General features: G+C 39.2%; 1 protein-coding gene across 1 annotated transcript in view; it reads right to left on the bottom strand.

The window, feature by feature from the left end:
- TRPC4 (transient receptor potential cation channel subfamily C member 4) overlaps window positions 1-21,487 on the bottom strand; it is a 166,907-nt gene that overhangs the window by 35,612 nt on the left and 109,808 nt on the right. Inside the window, exon 4 of the mRNA XM_031465903.2 lies at window positions 8,831-9,167. Within this exon, the coding sequence (XP_031321763.2) occupies window positions 8,831-9,167 (337 nt within the window). The remainder of the gene's footprint in view (window positions 1-8,830; window positions 9,168-21,487) is intronic.

Here is a 21,487-nt window from a genome sequence, read left to right as displayed (position 1 = left end):
TATGTATTCTAAAATAAAAACTATTTAAATATCTGCTAACCAACCAGAGGGTTTATATTCTCTTTCCCTTTATTGATAAGTTGCACCTCTCTCTCTCTCTCTCTCTCTTGTTTTTTGCTTCTACCCAACCGGAAAGCCAAATGTGATTAATTAACAGTCACCAAAATAGTTAACTTCAAATATTTTGTGGGTAATTATGTAAAAGAATAAAGATACCAAGGCTGACTGCTTTAGAGGACAAAATGGGAACCATCAGGAAGGAGTTATGAGGAAGCAGTTATGAGCTCAGGACAAAGCAACATCTAACCTGGAGCTCCTTAATATCTGAGCAGACTCTGTTCTTATCACACAGGTTCAAGGAGGTGACACTTTCATTGGAAGTTTGAACTAGATGACTACTAAGGTTTCCTAAGAGAAAAACAAAAACTCGGAACTCGGATATATTACAGTTCCTTTGGCGTTCAAAGAGTAGACATTAAATATGACTTCCTGAATCACACAAAAAATTACTTACTTCTGACTTTCAAAAGGCACACGTGTATGGAAAAAACAGAGCTCCTGATGAAACTGAGGACTCAGCCTATGAGTGTGTTAACCTGAGCTGTCAACCAGTTTTGCTCATGGGCTGATGGGGTTTGGGGTCTCTTGTTTTTAAAGCACCAGGTGACAGTATCACTCCAGAGGGCATTTTGGGTCACCTTTTATAGCACTTGGTACGTGTCTGATGACCCCTGACTTCTGTTTGTTACGGGCATGTTGGTGAAGTACCAAGTTTCCTCTATTCTGGCAACATTCACGGATATTTACAAAGAAACACTAGGGGGTGCTTTAGAAAAACTAAGGGGCGCTAGTAACTGGCTGAATAATGCATCCGCGTAGTGAACTATTCGTGGTAACGAAAGAGACTGAAGAGAACAAAGCTTGAGGGAGCTTCTGTCACAGACTGTTTGGGCCGTTCCCACAATGGGAACATTTCAAAACTGTTCTCCGCTGTTTATAAACAGATGACATGACTTCTCAGCCTGGCGGGGGAGGTTTAATTACAAGCATTTGATGTAAGACTGGGGGCCAACAACAAAAAGATCACAGTGCCAATGAGTCAGAGAACTTCCTTTAAAAAATATTTGTGGATGCCTGGAAGTTTTTACTACCTTTCCCATAACATTTTAATCAGGGCTGTTCAAGTGTGTTGTTCCAGCCTATCAATCATGTGAAGCTGCCTGGGCTGGGGCGCGGGGGTGCGTGATGAAGCGGGCTGACCTCAGATGCTGCATTTAATGGCCAGATTTCATGTGAGAAACGGGTGATTCTGCAAACAGACCTCTGGTCTTCTCCTTTCTTGCTGCCGGTACTCACACAAAGAATAAATAATCCCAAGCAAACAGCGAGCCACCTTTTCACCTCCGGCGCCTCCAAGCGCCTGTTAAGGCAGCACCAAAGCTAATCAAGGGATCTGACCTTGGAAGCCTCTTGATGGAACACGGAGTTCCGTGTGGTGGCACCAAATCAATGAAGATAAAGAGAAGAAAAACAGTTCCTCTCTGGTGTAGGGCTTCCCGCCACCCCACCCCCCCCCACACACACACAGTCAGGGAATAAAAAGGTAGTCTCTAGTCAAAATTTTGCTTCTGTTAAAAAAAAAAAAATCTAAATACAGTTATTTCCCTCAGTAGAGACTCACGTTAAGTCGGCCCCAGAAGGGGCAGTAAGTTGAGGGGCAGATGCTATTGTCTGTGTCTACTTAAAACCCGAAGATGCAGGTAAGAGCCCCAAGTAGCCACTTTCTGAAGACAGCCTACAGAAAATTGCAGCCTCCTCTTCCCTCGAGGGCTTCATAAGACGTATGAGTATCATTTCTGTCATCAACCACCGGCCATTCCAACCCCATGGTCTATATGGAGAGAACACTGGGAGGAGGTGGCAGGAAAGCTGTGAGGTCGGGGCACGACATGTCGGTGCTACTTAGGAACAGCAGAGGGAGAGATGAGGGTGGCCTCACCAGCCACCTAAGTCAAGTGAGGGAGACTCCCAGAAAGTGCCCCGTAAAGATGGGTGACGTCTACAGCAGGAGAAGCTGGCGTCTCAGTTCCTGCTGAGCATCTTCCCAGGAGCTTGGCTTGCTCGTCTGTCTGGGTCTAGCACGACAGCAAAAGCAGACAAACGACGGGACTTGGCAGTGGGACAGCTGGCAGCCGCCTGTCCTCCTGCCATCTGAGGTAGCAAGGTTTTGCGATCCAAGAAGCTGGGCTTTAGCCACCTCGCCCTCCTGGCCTTGCTAGGGTCACAGGGCTCCGAAAGAGGCCGAATGCTGGTTACAAGAGTCCGGGGACTGGAAGGAATCAGGCAGAGCTGAATCGCAGACCCAGAGATCTACGCAGCCTGCAGATACACAGGGCCATGTAAAGAACACCTGTGCACCCATCAGGAGCATCAGGAGGCTACTCAGGATTAGCCAGAGATGCAGACAAACAACAAGGAAAGAGCTGTGGCCAGGGTGCCAGTGAAGGAAAGCCCTTTAACTTTTCCTGCCATCCCTTTTCCCTGCAGAAACCAAGGAATGGCAAGAACAGAAATAGTCTGTGTCCCTTCTTCCACTCCAGTGCTGGGGTTAAAGGATGAACAAAAAGATGAATGTTTCCAGGACCTCTGAGCCACGTGTCAGGCTTTTGGTAAGAAGAGGAGGGACAGCTTTAAACTGATGGTAAAATTCACTGGAGCCACTTTTTAATAACTCAAAGTCCCAGCAAACTGATGATGTCCATTAGATATCTCTTGAAGGAACAGGGGAAAGCTATTTGATAAAGGATGGTCGGGGAGTGTGATTGCAAGAAGTAAAATCATTTCAGGTTTCTGAGTCTCATGAGTCTCAATTTCTCAATAAACCCTAAATCTGAAATCTGAAATAAACATGAAATCAGCATAAAATTTGGTTTCCAGAATTGTTTCTCAATCTAAACTAAATACTAAAGCACTTCAAGACCTCTAAAATTTCTGAATCAATCAACCAAGGGGAGAATTCAAAAGCTAAATTTTTCATACAAATCCAGTGATTATTTCTTCACTTCAAGAAACATTGACTTAAAGGAACAGTGAATGGTTAAATATGCTTAGTTTGAAGACATCGAAAACCTTTAAATTACTAGTTCTGATACCATCAGTTTAACATTTAGAGAAAAAAATATTAGCAGTATGCAATTAAGGAAGTACATGTTTTCAAACTGGGCCAAGGAAAGATACCATGTTAGTTTTAAATTAAGATATAAAAAAATGTAGAACTTGAGAATTCTAGCTCATCTGATTGCTTATGACCTAAATGTAATAACTTAAAAATCAAGTAAAAGTTTTCTATCAATGTAGTATTAGACTTTTGATAGGATTTCTATTTTGTTCAAAATTCTCCGTGAGAACTAAGACACTGGATATTTATGTAGATGGAAAACAATGAAAAAGTACTCTTCCAAGTCTTTTTTCAAGTCACCTTTTCAATGGGCGGTAGTAGTTGTTTAATTATATATATATATAAAAATTTTTTTTTTTTGAGCTCATTTGCTGAGGTGGTTAGAACACCTTGTCAAGGGGGAGAATGGGGAAAATCTATAGCCTTGTTATTTATAATTTCAAAAGTACCTCTTGGGGCTCTTTGAGAAGATGGATTATTCGGGGGTGAGGCTGGAAGTATGAGTAGCAGAAGCTATATGATCTTAACGCATCTTAGAAGATGCAGAAATGGTCCTCGGGAAGAAAGACTATATATAGGATTGTCTGTCTCCGAGTCCTCGTCTAGATGCGAATGTGATCATCATTTTTCATTTTACATTTTCAATTTGGCAGGCCTTGTGGAAATGTTCAGATTTGTTAATATCTACCCTTTGAAAGATAAAAATATAAAATAAATCAGGGAAATGAGAAGCCAAATTTGTTACAGAAAAATTGTTAAATAAGTATGTATGATACGCAAGATGTATAATCTGGATATTATGAGCAAACCCTAATTTACGCCTAGAAATTCACTAAAAGCTATTTTTCACAGAGCTCAGATCTCTTCCTCTGACACATCTTTTCCTCGGTTCACCCTTCTCTTCATCATGCTCAGTATGCATAGATTTATATCCTAAGTAATTGTGGCCTATTCTTAAGCACACATGTAATATCAAGTCACTTTGGCAGTCATTTTGTTTCCTCATTGGGAAAAAAGTACTTCCTGCTTTAATTCTATGATAGCTTTCATCAACATTCTACCTCTTTTGTGAAAAATATTATCAATGTCATAATTTCTTTTTGCTAAGTGGTAAGTCTACATTTTGATATCTTGTATACAACACACTTTTTTTTTTTTTTGCAGGAGAATAAGCTATGACACTAGTTTGATATTTACAATTGAGTTATAATGGATTCTGTGGAAAAATCCAAACTAGTTTTGGGAAGGCCTTAAAAATTAGCATTCCAAAGTTTTTTCCCCCACATTTTACTCCATAGTATCTCCAGAAAGAAATGACATCTATTTGAGATAAATCTTCTACTATAATTTAGATGAATTCTCATAAAACACATTATACATGTAACATGCCATATTTAGTTTCCATGTACATTTTATGTACAAAGAAATTTCTCACATGAATATTATAGTCTTTTCGTATCCTTAGGATTATATGTTAAAATCAAACCCTAAATAAAGAGCCTCAGGGTCATGGCACAACAGAAAATAGAAGTAATTTTGTCTCTGATCTGGCTCCAGGATTCCTTTAATCCATCATTCTGTCTTTCCAGGGACATTCTCTTTCCAGACAATTGAAAAGTAAAGGGGCAGGAATAGCTCAGTGCTGGGGGGAGGATATAACTCAGTGGCAGACCATGTGCTTAGCGTGTGTGAGATCCTGGGGTCGATCCCCAGTACCTCCATTAAAAAAAAAAGTATAGCTCTGTTATCAGGCCCATATGCATGCTAGGTAAAGCTATTATTTTACTTTTTACTCTAATCCAAATGAGTAATTTGACAGTCTGAGAGGTAAACTGGTGCCTATCTGTCTACAATCTACCTTCCTATTGAGAAAATTCACTGAATTATCTGATTAGTTTTCTCTGTTGCTTTAAACTGTATATCTCATATGTGAAATCCAAAAAAAGGGAAAAAAGAGGACACCATGAACTCATTCTACAAAACAGAAACAGACTCACAGACATAGTAAACAATCTTATGGTTAGGGGGAAGAGGGGTCAAAAGGAATAAATTTAGGAGTTTGAGATTTGCAAATGTTAACCACTATATACAAAAATAGCCGAAAAACAAATTTCTTCTGTATAGCACAGGAAACTATAGTCAATATCTTGTAATAACCTTTAATGAAAAATATGAAAATGAATATATGTATATATAAGCATGACTGGGACATGCTGTACACCAGAAATCGACACATTGTAACTAACTATACTTTAATTTAAAAACAAACAAACAAACAAAAAACTGTGTATTTCAAGATGACCAAAATCCTAGGCTTGATCTCTGAATGAGGCTTTTAAATTTCTTTGCTAAAGTCAATACCGACAGCAAATATTTGCAAGAAGCTCTCTTGAGGCAGTCTGATGGGAGAAAATAAGGGCTGATAACCTTCACTACAAGAAAGTCTGAAGGAAAAACAATTCAAAAAGGCCTGTAGGAGATGAGCTACGATTTATCAATGACACCACAGCAGAAGAATATAAGAACCATTGAAGATTCTCTTCTAAAGATACCAGACTCAGTAGACTTCAATTGATAAAGTCAAAAAGATGTTGAACTTCAACAGGAAAGATGGTGAAAATGACATAGAAACATTCTTCTGCCACTGCACTAAATTGTAAAGTATCTGGATCCATCTGAGTAATGCTGAGTAAATTCTTATTGCTGAAACACAGCAAAGTATACAAAGTAGAAATTCACAAGCAAAACCATACTTCCTCAGAGAAAGGGACCGATCTGAGAAGATCAGCTTTAAAGTTAGAAAACTTGTCTCTTCAGAAAAAGTGAAAATGAATGACATAAATATATCAAACAGGTAAAGCGAAAGTCTTGTCAGGATAAACAAAATGAGAGGTAGCAAAGTAATCATTTCTCTTAAATCGTAGTATCATAGGTCTGGGAAACATCTGAAAATGGAAGGAAAGGAAATTTAGTGAAATGAAAAAAAGTATTTCTTTACAAACCAAGTACCTCACAGAGGTGACATGGGTTGAAAATCTAGGTTGGTTCAAGAACACTTGAGAAAAAACCATGGTTAGAGCTTCAGTCTTTCTTTGGGAAAATTAACAAGATGTGGGAAACGCAAGCCACACCCTTCTCTGTAAGTCGTCCATCTTGTTATCCTAAATCTAGATGGTCCGTGAAGGGACCATAAAGTGCATGGTCACTTACTGTACCAGGCAGCAGGACCAAGCGAGGCGATGGAGAAGGTTCATTAGCAGAGTCATCAAATCAGACCTTGCCTTTTCGAGTCTATTACACTTTCGGTAAAAGGTTAAAGGATTCCCATCCTGTTGTCTTCAGCCCTCCTCTCTTCACCCATCCCCTTTCCCTCCAACACAAAGACCAGTTTTCTCTGTGCTAATAGCACTAGGTCCCCAGTACAGGATAAGGGGACCCAGTGGGACTTAAGAAGTCATCACTGACTCTTTCATTTTATTGATGAAAACAGAAAATCCTGAGAGATTGTGACCACTTATAATTTAACAGTCTGGCAGCAGTAGAACTTGGGCATGGGTTCAAACCCATTGCTTTTTCTGCTATAGCCAAATAATACACAGAATACCCTTTATACTCATGGCTCTAGCAAAGGACTTAGAACTCGTCTTAGACTTGAAGCACTCAGAATCCGCCAGGCTTGATGGATAATGTAACTGTTTTGACAGATCTCCTTGACATAGAAACATTCTTTTCCTCACTCTCTGTCATTTAAGCCTGATGATCATTCATATGGATTTTTTTAATTCTAAAACGTTCCCAGATAAATTAACTCACTGAAGTCAGGATATCTACGGAAAAGGTTGCCTTTAGCAGATATTTCTTTTGGCTGGAATTATAATTCTCACAATTAAATTTATACCTTATTTAACCATTCAGCGGTGATTTAGATAAGATTTCTTCTAGCCAACTTTCACGGAAGATTCTGTTACAAGTTCTGCATGTAGGAGGCAGCCAATGACTGTTGTACTTGTATGAATTATTCAAGGTTTGGAGCTTCTATTTTTAACTTTATTTACCGTTTTCTGATATCAAATCACGTATCTCATTGTTTATTACCCATTTCTTCTAATAAAATTTAACCCTCACAAAGGCAAGGGATATTTTCTTTTTTTTTTCTCATTTAAAAGAAAATTCTATTTTACTATTGCCCTGTACTGACCTTACTACATAGAAAGTATGCTGCTTATTTTCATTGACTACATAAAGAAAAGACTAAAAATGCTATATTTGTTTATGCTGTATTATATTTATAGCATTTTTCAAAATGAAATAGTCTGTATTTCATTTGGGACACCAGGATTTGTAGACTTTCAATGTAAGTTATCCATGATGGGAAATTCAACCTTAAAATGCCTCCTTAAGAATTGTTCCCAAGAAATCGTCTATGAAGAAAACTCAATGAAGAACATTCCTCATGTGAGATATTCACTCTAAATGGAAACAGGCAGGGAATTTTTATGTTTAATATCAATTGCTAGGTCATACTTATTTTATTCAAAAAGCCATGTACGGATTGTCTCTGCCTCCCTTCTCATTTAAGCAGGATCACGCTTTGTGCATTTCAGACTACTGAGAGTGTGCTCTGATTCAAAGTTCACTTGAGAAAGTTTTTATTTTTTAAGTACTATTTATAAAATATCAAGTCTTGTTCCTATGAACTTTTCTTATGGTCAGTACTTACAGAATTTATCATCTTTAAAAAGTGTCTCTATCTCAGATTCAGATACTGCCCTTTTTTTCTGCCTTTTCCTCATTTTATCATCTCTCTGGCTGTTTTGACCATTAACCCAAACTGATCTTCTGCGACTGTGAATCAGGAAATCTGGCACATGTTTCCTAATTAGTAAGTGATGAGATGGACATGGTACCAGAGAGGTTTAAAATGATGGGCTAAATTGAGAAAATGTGATTTCTCAGCAAACCACGGAAGGATAGAAGAGAGAATAATTCAAATGTAAATTTTAACTCTGGCTACAATAACAAGAGGAGAGGAGACCAAGGTTTTAAGCAGCTGCCTTGAGGTTTTCTACCTTACCATGATTTGCTGCAGATCAAAAACAATTTTCTTGCTATGAAAAGAACATGGAGCGATTGGAGGATGTCCTACTGTTTAACTTCCTATTATTTTGATTTCATATCTAGTTTCAAAGATAAACTTAAATGGATTAAGTTAAAAAAATGGTTATGGTTACTTTATGCACGGAATCACCAATTCTGCAGAGTGATTTGTGCTTGTCTTTTAGAGGGTCTATCTGTCAAAAAAAAATTAGACTAATTATTTACACATGGCTAATGAGACATGTTGAAAGGCTTTAAAGACAAACATACAAAACAAACAAACAAACAAACAAAAGACACCTAACAGATAATCATTCATGGGACCCGAAGTCATTCAAACCTAAGGTTACGTTTCATAGGCCACATCTGGGGGCAGGTCTACAGCAGCTTGGAAAGGATTTATTTAGCTTTGAGGATTAGGTCTTGAAGCTATAATGGTCAGACTCTGTTTTAAGTATTCCTATGTCCCAAACGTTAGTGATTATTCTTTTCTGAGCAACACAATTCCATGGCAGCAACACGTGTTTATTATATTTTCTATAGTATCACATTTACCCAGGACCCACGGTAATATCATCCACTCCACGATGGTTGGTGGTGGACCTTGCCTGTTCAAGTCTGACCTGTCGATGTGCTGAGAGGCAAGCAGCAGCAGGAACAGAAAAGTCAAATAGGAGGCTGTGTGGCAGATGAACTTGATAAATGGCTTTCTGATGAACAGTCCAAGGGGGCTTTTGGGAGCTATAAGGTAGCACACAGAGAAGACAGGAAAAAGAAGTCCTATTATGAAACACGTCACCATCTTCACGGCCCAGTGTCTTCTCCTCCAGCCGGGGAATTCGTCGTACCAGCGGGATGCCAGCAGCTGTTGACAGTTGGGCTGAGCGACAAACTACAGAGAGAGGAACAGGGAGAGTCAGCATTACCCGCAGGGGCTCCAGTTCAGTGACAAAAACAAAGACTTCTCAGTAAACTCGGAAGTTCTGTTTTAAAGAGTTCTGTGTTTAACAATCATAAAGTGCCTGAAGTCGTTCCGAGAATAAAGCCCATTTATGAAACATTTTAAGACCCCAAGCAAAGTGCTATGTGCTCATCCAGTCTTGACAGGTGTCAGAATACTAGGGCTGCACCTTAGGAAGCAAAAATAGAGCCGAGAACAGAATATTCATAGGATGTGTCCGTAAGTGAACAAAGCTTGTGCAGCAATACACACATATACGTACATATCTAAGAATTGTGGCATATATGACACTCATGTAAAAAAATGTGACTGGTTATTTCTTGGTTTACTGGTTATTCTCCAGTTATGACATTTATCTTTTTTTCATTTTTATACTTGGTGTATATTTGATATTTTCTCTGATAAACACTACTGTCTCTATCAGAAAAAGTAAATGCACTGTTTTTTTGCAGAGTAATTTGGTATACTTATTTATGCATTTATTTATTTATTTAATGGAGGTACTGGGGATTGAACGCAGGACCTCATGCGTGCTAAGCACTCACCCTACCACTGAGCTGTAACTTCCCCCCAGAAGTAAATGCACTTTTAATTGGATTGGGGCAATGAGTCAAGCACACATGAAAGCGTGTTAGGGTTACCAGGGTGTGAATCCTCGGAGCTGAGTTTGGGGGAAATAAAACAAATACCTTACAAGTATAATCAGTTACCACATACAAAACATTTCAGGGACATGACATCATTTTTATCCTTTGTGAGGGTGTAGACTTATTCTACTTTAAGGACGAGGATAGAGAGAGTTACTAGAGTGTGTAAATATATTCAAGAAGGCGATACACCTAGTAAATGATGAAGTGTATGGCTACCTGATCTGGGATTTTTTCCTGCACATTATCTTTCTCACTGAGACTGACAGCTAAGCATTATATAAATTCAGAGGGAGTTTTCTCTTCCAGATGGGATGGTCCGAAAATGCTTCCCAGTGGGTCTACACTAAACATGGGCAGATCTGTATAAGCCGAGAAGAGAGGGGAAGGCAAGGCAGGTCGGGAGAGAGGGAACAGAGGCTGGGGAGAAGGTGCACAGGGTGCTGAAAGGATGCCCTCAGGGGACTTCGGAATGCAGGAGACGCTTTAGTCCTTTGTAAGGGACTCAAGAAAGTTCTGTTGGTGTCAAAAATCGGCCCAGCCCAGAAGCAAACCGAACACCTGCCCCTTTCATAGGACTCCCCTGCCCCCTCAATATTTCTCACTGTTCTTCTTCAGTCTTGGTTTTTATGGATGTCCCATAGGTAACCCTTTTCTTCTCTGATGGCAATCAAGCAAACAGCCCCTGGGTACACAGAAAATGGCTTGATTATCATTAAAAAAAAAAAAGGTATTTGAAAGTGGAAGGAGAGATGAGGCAATGGATTAAAACAGCAGTTCCATGGCTGAGATGTGGAACCACATGAACTGGACGTGGAATGATTTCTCGTGCGACTGTTTCTCTGCATCTTGTCTTAGAGAGCCTGTTCATTAAAAGACACCGTGGGCAAAAAATAGATGGGTACATTGAAGTAACTTTACATCAATAGGTTAAGCAAATACAGCTAGACAAAACAAAACTGCATTTCTTCAAGGCTGGGGTGAAGGGGCTCTCTTCACTACTTTGTAAGTAATTTATTAAAGTACGTGACAAGCTCCAAAGCTGGTAAAGTTAAATTTCATAATCCAAAGAAGCGCTTCCCTTCATACCCTCTTTGCCTATTAGTTTGGTCAAAGTCACGTGTTTGAAGGTCAATCAGGGCTGCTGCTGATACACCTGCAGAGTACCAGCAAAAGGAGACACGGGGCGTTAGCACGTCCTGTCCTCTTGGAGTTGGCTCCCCTCCCCTCCCGACACACACACCATCTTCATGTCGGCACTTTGTTATCAGAGCATAATCTACCATCTTTTTCCTGGTTTTCATATGAAGCTTTATTTTATTTTTTTTTACGGTATTCTTCATTAGAGTTTAGCACAGGAGAAAGGTCCTAATAGAAGGGAGTTAACAAAGCCTACGGAAAATGCAAGATTTAACGAGCAGTTGCTACATCTCATTAATTCTCAGAAACTGAAGGGCACTGTAAGAAACTGAGCATAAACAACACTGTTCATATAGGCAGAAAAAGTCAAAGGAAGGTTATGTACCTCATTCCACATGGTCTGGGTGAATTTGAGGACTAACATACTCTGACCTTCCTGGCCAAAATCTCATTAAAGCACGAGACACCCCAAGGCAATTCAGCAAATAACTTTATTGGGAGCACTTAAGGCTTGCTTGGATAGATATTTCTGTTCTGTCTATACACACATACAGGCTGTGTTAAATTACCTAGAAGCAGCAAATCATTTAATCCCCACAGAACACCTGCCATTGTCAAGCCCTCGGTCAGCTTTAATTTTTACTAACGCTTTTTCTCAAAAGACCTTTTTCCTTAATTACCGAAAAGTACACATCTGTGCTTAGTAAATGAACTGTGTACACAATTTTTTTACTAATCACGGCTACAGTGAGGTTTATGTAGAGGTAAAGAGTAACGACGGGACAATGTAAGAAGAACACGAGGGAGTGTGCGTAATACACAAATTCCCCAAAATGTAGATACTATGTGGGTACAAATTTGTTCTCATTTTAGGATTGAAATAACTGGCACTGTAGATCTAAATATTCTCGCCATGGTTTTACATCCTCTTTCTACGACACCTGTTTGCTGCGCGTCTGCACCAGCATTCTCCAAACTGTATCCCATTAATGAAAAGATGTTTCCATGAAAAAGAAATAGTTACCAAATTAAAGATAAAAAGAAGGAAAACTTTTATTTGATAAAAATTATCACTGCCTTTAATTGCTCAAGTAGATTAAAACATTTCAGTTATCTCTTCCCCCTTCCTTCATTCTGTCCTTCTCTTCTGTTCTTTGCCTCTTTCCTAAATGTTTCCTTCTTTGTACTTTGTTTTCTTTTTGTCCCCTCCTTCCTGTCTTTCTTTCTCTCTTTCTCCCCCACCTGCATTACTTGGATTATTTAGAGGGACACTCAGCTTTATACCAGTCCCCTTTGAAGGACATCATTAAATGCGGCGACCCTATACTTTGACACTTGCTATTGGTCCGTCCCAGCAACGCTCCCTTCAGATGGCCCTCACTGCCTGCAGCCATGCTGGGAGCCCACAGCTCCTGCCTCCTCTGCTCCACCTTTCTACTGAAGTCAGTCGCAGCATCACCCCAGGACTGGAGGGAGTGGGGTTTCTTTGCCACACACTGCATTCCAGCCCCTTCTCTCTCTGCAGTGGCTGGCCAGTTCCTGAACAATCCCTGCCATGACATTAAAATTCATATTAAAACATTATAAACATTCAAATTCCCATGTGTGCCATGAATTTATAAGACACCCTAAAAAAAAAAGGAAAAAAACTTCCTATGCCTCTCTTCCAATAACCTTTAAAATAAAGTTTCAAAAACCTAATCTCATGATTATTTATAAAATTATTGAGTCATGGAATTTTAAATGTTGGAGAAACTGTGAAGATTATTGAATCTAATCTCAGTTTTACAAATAAGTTGAATTCTAGTATCAGTGATGAGAAACACCTATTCAAAATACTGAAACACCTAAAACCATAAAAAAAACAAACCCAAAAAATAATGATGAGAAAGGAGATAAAGCTGAAAAGTGAAAACAAACAGTCAAAAAACAACAAACAAGAAACCTCACTATAATATGGGGAGAAATTAAACTATTAATTGAATATGGACAAAGCTAGTAAGCAGAGGAGAAATCAAAAATTAATGGGGCCCTGATGATTAAAACAACGATGGATCAGATTTATTTGTTATTGCGTTTTCTTCCTCTTTTCAGTTTTTAAATGTATTTTTCTAGTTTAAGAACTAGTATCCAAAGTTCAGACTATGGCCATATTCTCTAAAAGAGCAAAATCTAGATTCTGGAACCAACCAACCTACTTTATGCATCTTGACTAAGTCAGATAATCACAGGGACATCTCAGTTGGCTCTTAGGTGATTTTAAAGAGAGTTGAAGCGTTTGGGGTGAATGTATTACACTGATTTACAGAAGTGCAATCTGAATTCTTTTGCTTAAATAGGACCACAGATCCCTATACATGTCAGTCTCCCCTGGGTCTGACTGTTTATTCCTTAAAAACGCAAAAGTAACCTATATCCTTTGGGGCTTTATTTCCTCTGCCCAGGAATGTTTTTAAGCAACTCATTTTGTAGTGTTGATAACAAGGCTTAGGAATTATCTGTAGGCAGAAGAGCTTCCGGGAGTTATCTTGTCCCTAGCTGAAAACCCTTTCTTCTGCTTCAGCCCTGAAGTCCCTCATAGCTGCCAGTGGCCTTTCACTGTCTGGGCCTTTCTCTGCTTCCTAAAGATAGCTCTAGTTGTGCTCCTAATTAAAACGATTCTCCGGTCTCCCTGAGCATGGTGATACTGCGTAACTAATCAGACTCTCCCACTTAGTCTTTCAAAGCAGCATTTCACCTGGTCCTCCCTATTTTAATTAAGCAATAGTGTTCTGCATCGTCTATGAGTCGGACATTGGCTGGACTACGTGGGGAGAGGACCAAGATCTGTAAGAACCAGATGAATCCACCTTCTGGGATCTCAGAAGATGGTGGAGACTGATCATGTGACTGGGTAACTTACTACGGAGGATTATGTGACCTCTTAGAAAAGGGGGGAGAGGGTATAGGAGGAATTATGCCCAACATGAAATAATCAGGGAAAATGAAAGAAAGGAAGCAGAATTGATTAGTTGAGCCCAAGATACCAGGTAGAATTGTGACAGGCACAGCTTGGTAGGTGGCTGAGTTTTAGTCTGGGTTTAGAGAATACCACGTTAAAAAGGTGAGGATGGAGATAAGGATGTTCAGATGAGCTATCCCTTTATCCCTTGTGCTCGAAGGTTACAATCAATGGTGAATATACTACAGAGAGAGTGTAAAGGAAAACTGCGGCCATATTTTGCGATATAGATGGAAAAGTTTATTGAGGCAATTTCTCCAATCTAAGTCCTTGGTGTTCAGTGAAGGATATGGCCAGCAACAACCAGAAGCTCAGTAGCAATGTGGGAACCCCAGGCCCCATTTCACACTGCGGTTAACAATGTGATTCCTCTGAATGAAAATCTGATAAATGCTGGTTTAAAGGAGTTGATGTCTAATGAAGTTATATTTAGCTTCATTGCATCTGATAAACACTGGAGTAGTCTTAAGTCAGTGTAAATATACATTGAAATACTTATAAATCCTGGGATCAAGTGTGTGTGTGTGTGCACACACACGTACATGCACGCGTGCAGGAGTTTAAGCTAAACTCAGGTGTGCGTGGTATGAGAACTTGTGTGATGGAGACCAGCCACAGAGTGGGGGCTCTCAAAGCTGGGTCAGCAACAGGATTGCCTGGAGGCTTGTTAAAACACATCTTCCTCAGCCCCACCCCCAGCATTTCTGATTCAGTAGGTCCAGGATGAGGCCCTAAACTTTATATTTCTACCAAGTTCCCGGGGATACTGATGTTGCTGATCCGAGACTAACTTTTAAGAATGCCTTACAGAAAAAGACTTGAGTAGTATAGAATAGTCTTCCAATTTTCTCTAATTTTTCTCTTTTTCTACTTTTTTTGCTCTCCTCATTTAGGCCAGTCCTCTTTTTGAGGTTATGAACAGGCCAGCTGAGTAAAGATGCCTTTGAAGGGAGGTGAGTGGAAGACATCTAGCAGATGCTGCGTCGTGGCACAGATTAGTGTAATATCTGATTGCAGGAATAAACACAAAAATATCAAGAGTAACATCCATCAAGTCACTGAACCCTAGTGCAGGTAGCAAAGCTGAACACTGTGTGATGTCGGGCAAAGGAAGAGAGCAAACTCGTTCACTGTCTAAGCGTGAAGGCCAGAAAGGGACTAGACCAGCATGAAGCAGACTGAGGCACAGTGGATGTAAGAGACATGATAAAGAACCTGGACCAGAAAAGGAGAAAAAAAATTATCATACCTAGTTCCCGCCAGATCTTTAACCTATGCATCACTCTCTGCCTTCATCACGACCCTAAAGTGAAATGATAAATAATACTGTCCTTACATGATACACTTGGATGTTGTGGGGGTTGTGTGAATGTTAATAAATTATTAAATTATTCATGTGTTTTTTTCCTGATCTGTAAAATGGAGATAATAGAAACACTTATCATATAAGGTTATTGTAAAATTACCTGAATTAATGCACAATAAATACAGCAGTTGCTAGATCATGGCATATGGTCAGTAAATGCTAGATATTACCATTATTGCATATACACAGATATATTTGCACACACAAGGATATGTGTACACACACATATGTCCGTTTACATACACACTTGAATCCTCTGTATCTGTGGGTTTCACAAGCATGGATTCAACCAACTGAAGATTGAATTCTTAGTTGGTTGACTCTGGAATGCAAAACCCACAGATATGAAAAGGTGACTGTACTTGTTGTATTGAGCCATTTTATACAAGCAGCTTGAGCATCTGCAGATTTGGTATCTCTCGGGGGCTCCTGTAACCAGTGGATCCCAAGACATGACTGTACAATCACTCATAGTCCTATACACAAATATATATAATATTTATTCACTTTTATCGATTTACAGAGTATTGTAGCTACGCCCATTTATATATGTTTACGTAGTGTATAACCTAACTTCAATGAACATAAAATCGGGGATTAGTTTAAAAAGAATTCTTTAAGGAAGTTACCTTCATCAGATAATAATAATTCAAGCATAAGGGAATACCACTAAAATAACTAGTTGACTATGAAGCTTTTAAAAGCCTCATTAAAAGGTAAAAAGTTAATGAAGGTTTAATCATATCCAAGAAGACACTGGCTGAAAAGCTTGAGATTAGTAAAGAAGACTGATAAACTTTAAGTACAGTCTTCTACTGATTATGTTGGCCAACAAACCCCCGGCTCTGTCAAGTTCAAAGACTCTCCAATCCAGTCATCAAATCACCTAATTTTCTTCCTTGGACCTGCATGTCAAACTCAGATCTGCAGACTGCAATTCAAGGAACAACTCACAACACATTACTTGGGAGCCACTTCTGATGTCTACATATGCTCAAGAGAAGGTGACAACTAAACTCCTCTGGTAGTGTCAGTGAGACAGGGCAGGATTAAACTTCTTAAATCATTTCTGGGCCTAAATTCAAAATTGGTTTGGCAACTGAGCTGGGATGATGAGTGGGCAATAACGGGAAGCTGAAAATGCAGAGACAAAGGAAATAGGGTGGGAGGTGATAAATCCAACAGTGAATACATTCAACTACTGAACTTGGCAAACAAACAAAATGTGGTTTTGGTAGTGGGAAGGCAGAGTCGATAGACATGGTTCGTTCTGTGAACATCGCAAAGGGTGGCAGTTGGTAGAAATTCATCATCTATGATATGAATTTCTCATCTCTTTAGGGAGCACATGAAGAACTGTTTTAAACTATCATGGAAAAGAGATGAAAAACTGCCAGTCATTTCTAGGTGGCTACCTAGATGCTTTCTTAAAAAAGAAGAGAGAGGTGGAGGCAGAAAATGATGCAGTTTTGAAGGAACCATCATTTGACTGTTGGATTATGTAGGTGAGTAACAGGTGAGAATGGCAGATGGAAAACAGAAGAAAGTTTGGGCCTCATCCTGGCTGTGGGCTGGCTTTCCAATTAAATTAACTGCTGAACATGACTCAAGGCCTGTGCGTCCATTTAATTAGGCACAAACCACTCGTGTAAGTTCCACGGAACAGCCTGGTTGAAGTCATTAGCCTCAGCAATAGGAAGGACACTGTATTCTCTTGCTTGTTTCCAGAAATTGCAAAATTAGCTGCTTCTCCTTCTTCTGAATGTCGTATAAACTAGTCCAGCAGCTTCCTAGGAGACCCACGCTGGAGCATAGGGTGGGAAGTCTACCTCGGTCTACCTTCGATGCCAGGCCTTAGCAGCTACTGAAAATCAAGTTGTTCTTGGAAACACATCTTTACAAGGAGTACAGAGACAGAGTGTTTCAAGAAGTTTTAAAGGAAATATATCTCAGAGAAATGTAGTTCAAGTCCAGGAGAATCAGTGGAAGAGGGGTGGGACTTTGAAGTGGCAACATGGTCTTCGGTTCTCTGTCATCCTCTTGATATTTCTTTAAAAGAAGATAATGATATTCTCTCCCCTACCTTGCTCTTCTGTGCAATCAGAGGTGTATGCACGTCTGATGCTTCTGATGAAAAATGTAAGGAAAAAAAAAGATAAACCAATTTCAAGGAATTCATTTCCTTGAGTATAAAACTGTTGATAATGTCCAAACACTGGGAAGAAATAGCAACATTGGACTTTCATGCAAGAAACTGTTGATGTTAGAAATGCATACATACGAACTATCAACTTTTACAAAACATTTTTAGCCTCTATACAGAGGATATGTATTGTTCATTACCCTTAACACGCTGATCTCCACGCCACCCAAATCTAGACGAGAGGTGTGTGTCCTCAGGGGGTGATCAATGAAATAGATTTTGAAATAGATTCAAAACTTTGTTGTCCTATGTTATTAACATAGATCAGATGACATATATAGATAGGTTAAAGCACACTGTGTGTTTTGACTTGGAATTCTCAATACCCAGTATCACTCTGTTCCAAGAGGTAATTATAACCCAAAACTTCACTTCATCAAGTTCTAAGCTTCTGTAATACAATCTGTTTGTAAATTAGGGATTGTCTCTAAAAGATTTTCAGCAATTATCTTTAAATATCACAAGATGTGAACATTCTGATGCCAGCGCCAGTATCCATTCCAACCTCCCCCCGCCACCCCACCCCACCCCACCACCAATCCTACCGCAACAGAATTCAGGGAGTCCTACAGCCAGTCATCCAGTAACTCTTAGTCCTCCTGCTAACCTGCGACACCCCAAACTGCATATCTACTTCCAGCAGCAGAACCAAGGCTGTCCCTCTAGTTATATTTATATATATTCATAGTTATATTTAACTAGAAAGGGTCTGATTCTGAGATGAAAAGAATTTGTACAAAATTACACTTAATTGGATTCACCTTAATCTTTCATTTGCATTTAAGATATGATTCAGGGTAGTGAATGACAGAGATTGAGGTCCCAGCACTGAAGGAAACTTTCCACCCTGGGTCCTTGTCACCAGTGCTGTCTTTGGTCTGAGTCTCCTGATCTATACTGACTTTGGGAGGAGGAAGGACAATAGGTCACCTTCAATGCTGGTGCCTTCTTTATCCTAGAACAGGGAGTCGACTTCTTGGTTCAAACAGATGAGAGGCTTCCATACTTGATATTAAAGAGTTATGATCTTAGAAATAATAAAGATTATGGAAATTGCACAGAATGCCTCTCTCTCTCTCTCTTTTTTTTTGTACTTTGTACTTAGACTTTTATTAGGAGTAAATGAAAGCTACAAGGAGGTTTACAAATGCTCAAGAATTTCTTGCTAAATTCTTCCCTGGAGTGGAAAGTCCATTTGATAGCAAGCAGAACCTATCTGTTTCATTTCATCTAGACATATTATTGCCAACTCTGAGTAACTATTTAACCACTTCCAAACATTTATAATGCAACTTTTGGTGCATCATACACACGAGGAAGGTAGTTAAAATATTTACTTTTATTTCTGTCAGGATAATTTTACTTTACCTAAAACATCGTTGAAAGCTGAAGACAGTTGGAATTTTTTTCCTTTTACTAAATTCAGTAAGACCATGATACCTATTCTGGACACATCCGTAGGTACCTCATTCCCTAATTCCAAAGGATTTCAAAAGTCATAATAGGAATTCAAGAAAGGGGTACTCTCATACCTAGTCCCAGAATTTAAGAACAGTGAGCAAGGTTCAACAAAACATAATAGCTCAATCGGGAGTCTGAATTTTAAGTACATCGTTTATTTAGTTAATTGAAACTTAGGGTCCCAAAGAGTGACTAAGACACTTCCTTTTTCTCTCTCCACATTAAAAAAAAAAAAAAAAAAGGCATCCAAGTGATCTCTGCCTTCTCAACACAGTGAAGACAGGTTTCTCATGGAGCAAAGGGCTAGAGAAGCCTTCATGACATAATTTCTTGGGGTTGACATATTCTCGCTATTTCATCGTTAGCACAATAATCTTCTGCTGTGTCTACAGAAGTCTGCCCAGAGAAGGAAGTTGCCTCCTCCAACTGGAGCCACGTCCAAGGCAAAATTTTCCACCCCAGGATATTATGGAGGCAGACAACACTGCACTGGGAAACATGGGAGTCTATTTTGAGATAGGTTTTTTTTCCCAGTGTCACTGTAGTATTGACCTCAAAAGGTCTAAAGACCAAGAATATTCTTGAGTTGAAGACTTGGAACATTCACTCATTATCTAAGAAGTGATAATATTTCCTGGTACTATATGTCAGCGTCCAGACACTGCCCAATACCCAGATCTGAAGGGAATTCAAAAGATCACAAAGATCTGTCGATTGCACTGGAGAGATGTCAAATTAGTGTAAAATACAGATAGTCTTGTCCCTGTGAAGAGTGTACGATTAATAATGAACTAATATTATTGATAATCAGCAATCACTGTAGAATTACTAAATAAGTGAGGAAGGCAAAACTTTGTATGTAAAGCAACTAGAGAATGAAACATTACACCCTCCACCATTCGCTTTTCCTCCTTTCATGTATACATTCAAGCTCTCGGAATCCTCTGTCCCAAATGCTGCCTCCCCCTTACTCAACCACTCCAATCACCACACCATCTTCTTCTCTGGCCGGCTTCATTCTAAGAAAGCTGTCCAGGAGGACCCTTCACAGCAGTGGGTTTCCTCTAAATACTCGTCCATCAGCAACTAAATATGTAACATGACAGTTAACTCTTTACTGATACCTATCTCTCTGGATACCCCCATGCTAACCTGATACTATTCATTTCTGCATCTACAATGCTTTGCAGAGTTTCTGGTACAAAGAAGATTCTTGAGAAATATTTTTATGGTGAATGAGGAAATATATGAATGGCGACAGTAGAAATCTGACCAACTCTATCTACTGCTTTCAGAATTGCGTCTATGTTATTTCATGACTTTAATGCTGCCGTGTAGCATGGCAGGAGAGGCAGAGTCTAAACATACGGCTGAAGGCTAAGGGAAAAAGAGCAGACAATACAACATTCCTTCTAAAGGAAGTCAAAGGAATAGAGCACAGCATGGAACTGACTTTACTACTCCATCCTAAGAATTAGGAAGAAAATTATTTTCTCCATCAATAAACATGATCATGATACATGGAAAGGGAACGACTTACTTTAATTCTGTTACAAATTAATTACTGATTTCTGACTGCTGCTGGATTATGAGACTTCTCCTGGTTTATGCAAACACTGAGATAAAGCTCGGAACCAGGGCTTATGTATAAGACTTCAAGTGTCAACTAAATAAGTATTGATTGTGACTGTATTTTAATAGGCAATGCTTGAAGAATAGAGTTAACCAAAAAATGCACAAAACGTTATTTTTTTTTGGCTGCTGGTTTTAATTTTAGAAAGAGCTGCTGATTTATGGTTTTTAGATCTTGAGAGGATAAGTGACTACCCCCACCACCAAGAAAAAGTAGTTTATCAAATGTTCTCCTTTCTTCTTTTCAACTACAGTAGAATTAATGTGATAGCTTTGGTGTGAAAATTATTTGTTTTCATATCAAAAAGAAGGACATGCTTAGAAATATAAATATCAAATACTTATTTCCTAGCTAAATATCCTATTAAATGTATACAACCAATCATGTTATTTATCCTTTCTCTTGTTAGAAAAATCTTCAGCTGATGACTAAACGTCTTTAGGGGTCTTGAAATCTGGTGTGTATTTGACACGTGGATCATACTTCAGTTTGGACAAACTACAGTTCGGATGCTTAACTACCTTATGGAGCAAATGGCTATGTACTGACAACATAAATCTAGTGCTTTCAAGTTACAGACTAATAGATACCTTTTGTAATTAAAAAAAAAAAAAAAACAACTATCTAAGAGGGTCACTGAGAACTGAATGCAGAGAGCAGCCATTTTGTTGTTTCAGTGGCTGTTAATAAAAAGTCTATTCTAGAAGAGAGTGACGGTCCCTATTTCCCGGGCTGCCCTTCTCTCTGAAGGGTACCAAGCAGGCAGTCAATTCTATTTAATGATTTTCACACATCTCCCT

Source organism: Camelus dromedarius, chromosome 13 (assembly GCF_036321535.1).
Source record: "Camelus dromedarius isolate mCamDro1 chromosome 13, mCamDro1.pat, whole genome shotgun sequence".
NCBI classification, from domain to species: domain Eukaryota; kingdom Metazoa; phylum Chordata; class Mammalia; order Artiodactyla; family Camelidae; genus Camelus; species Camelus dromedarius.
This window is presented reverse-complemented; position numbering and strand designations above follow the sequence as displayed.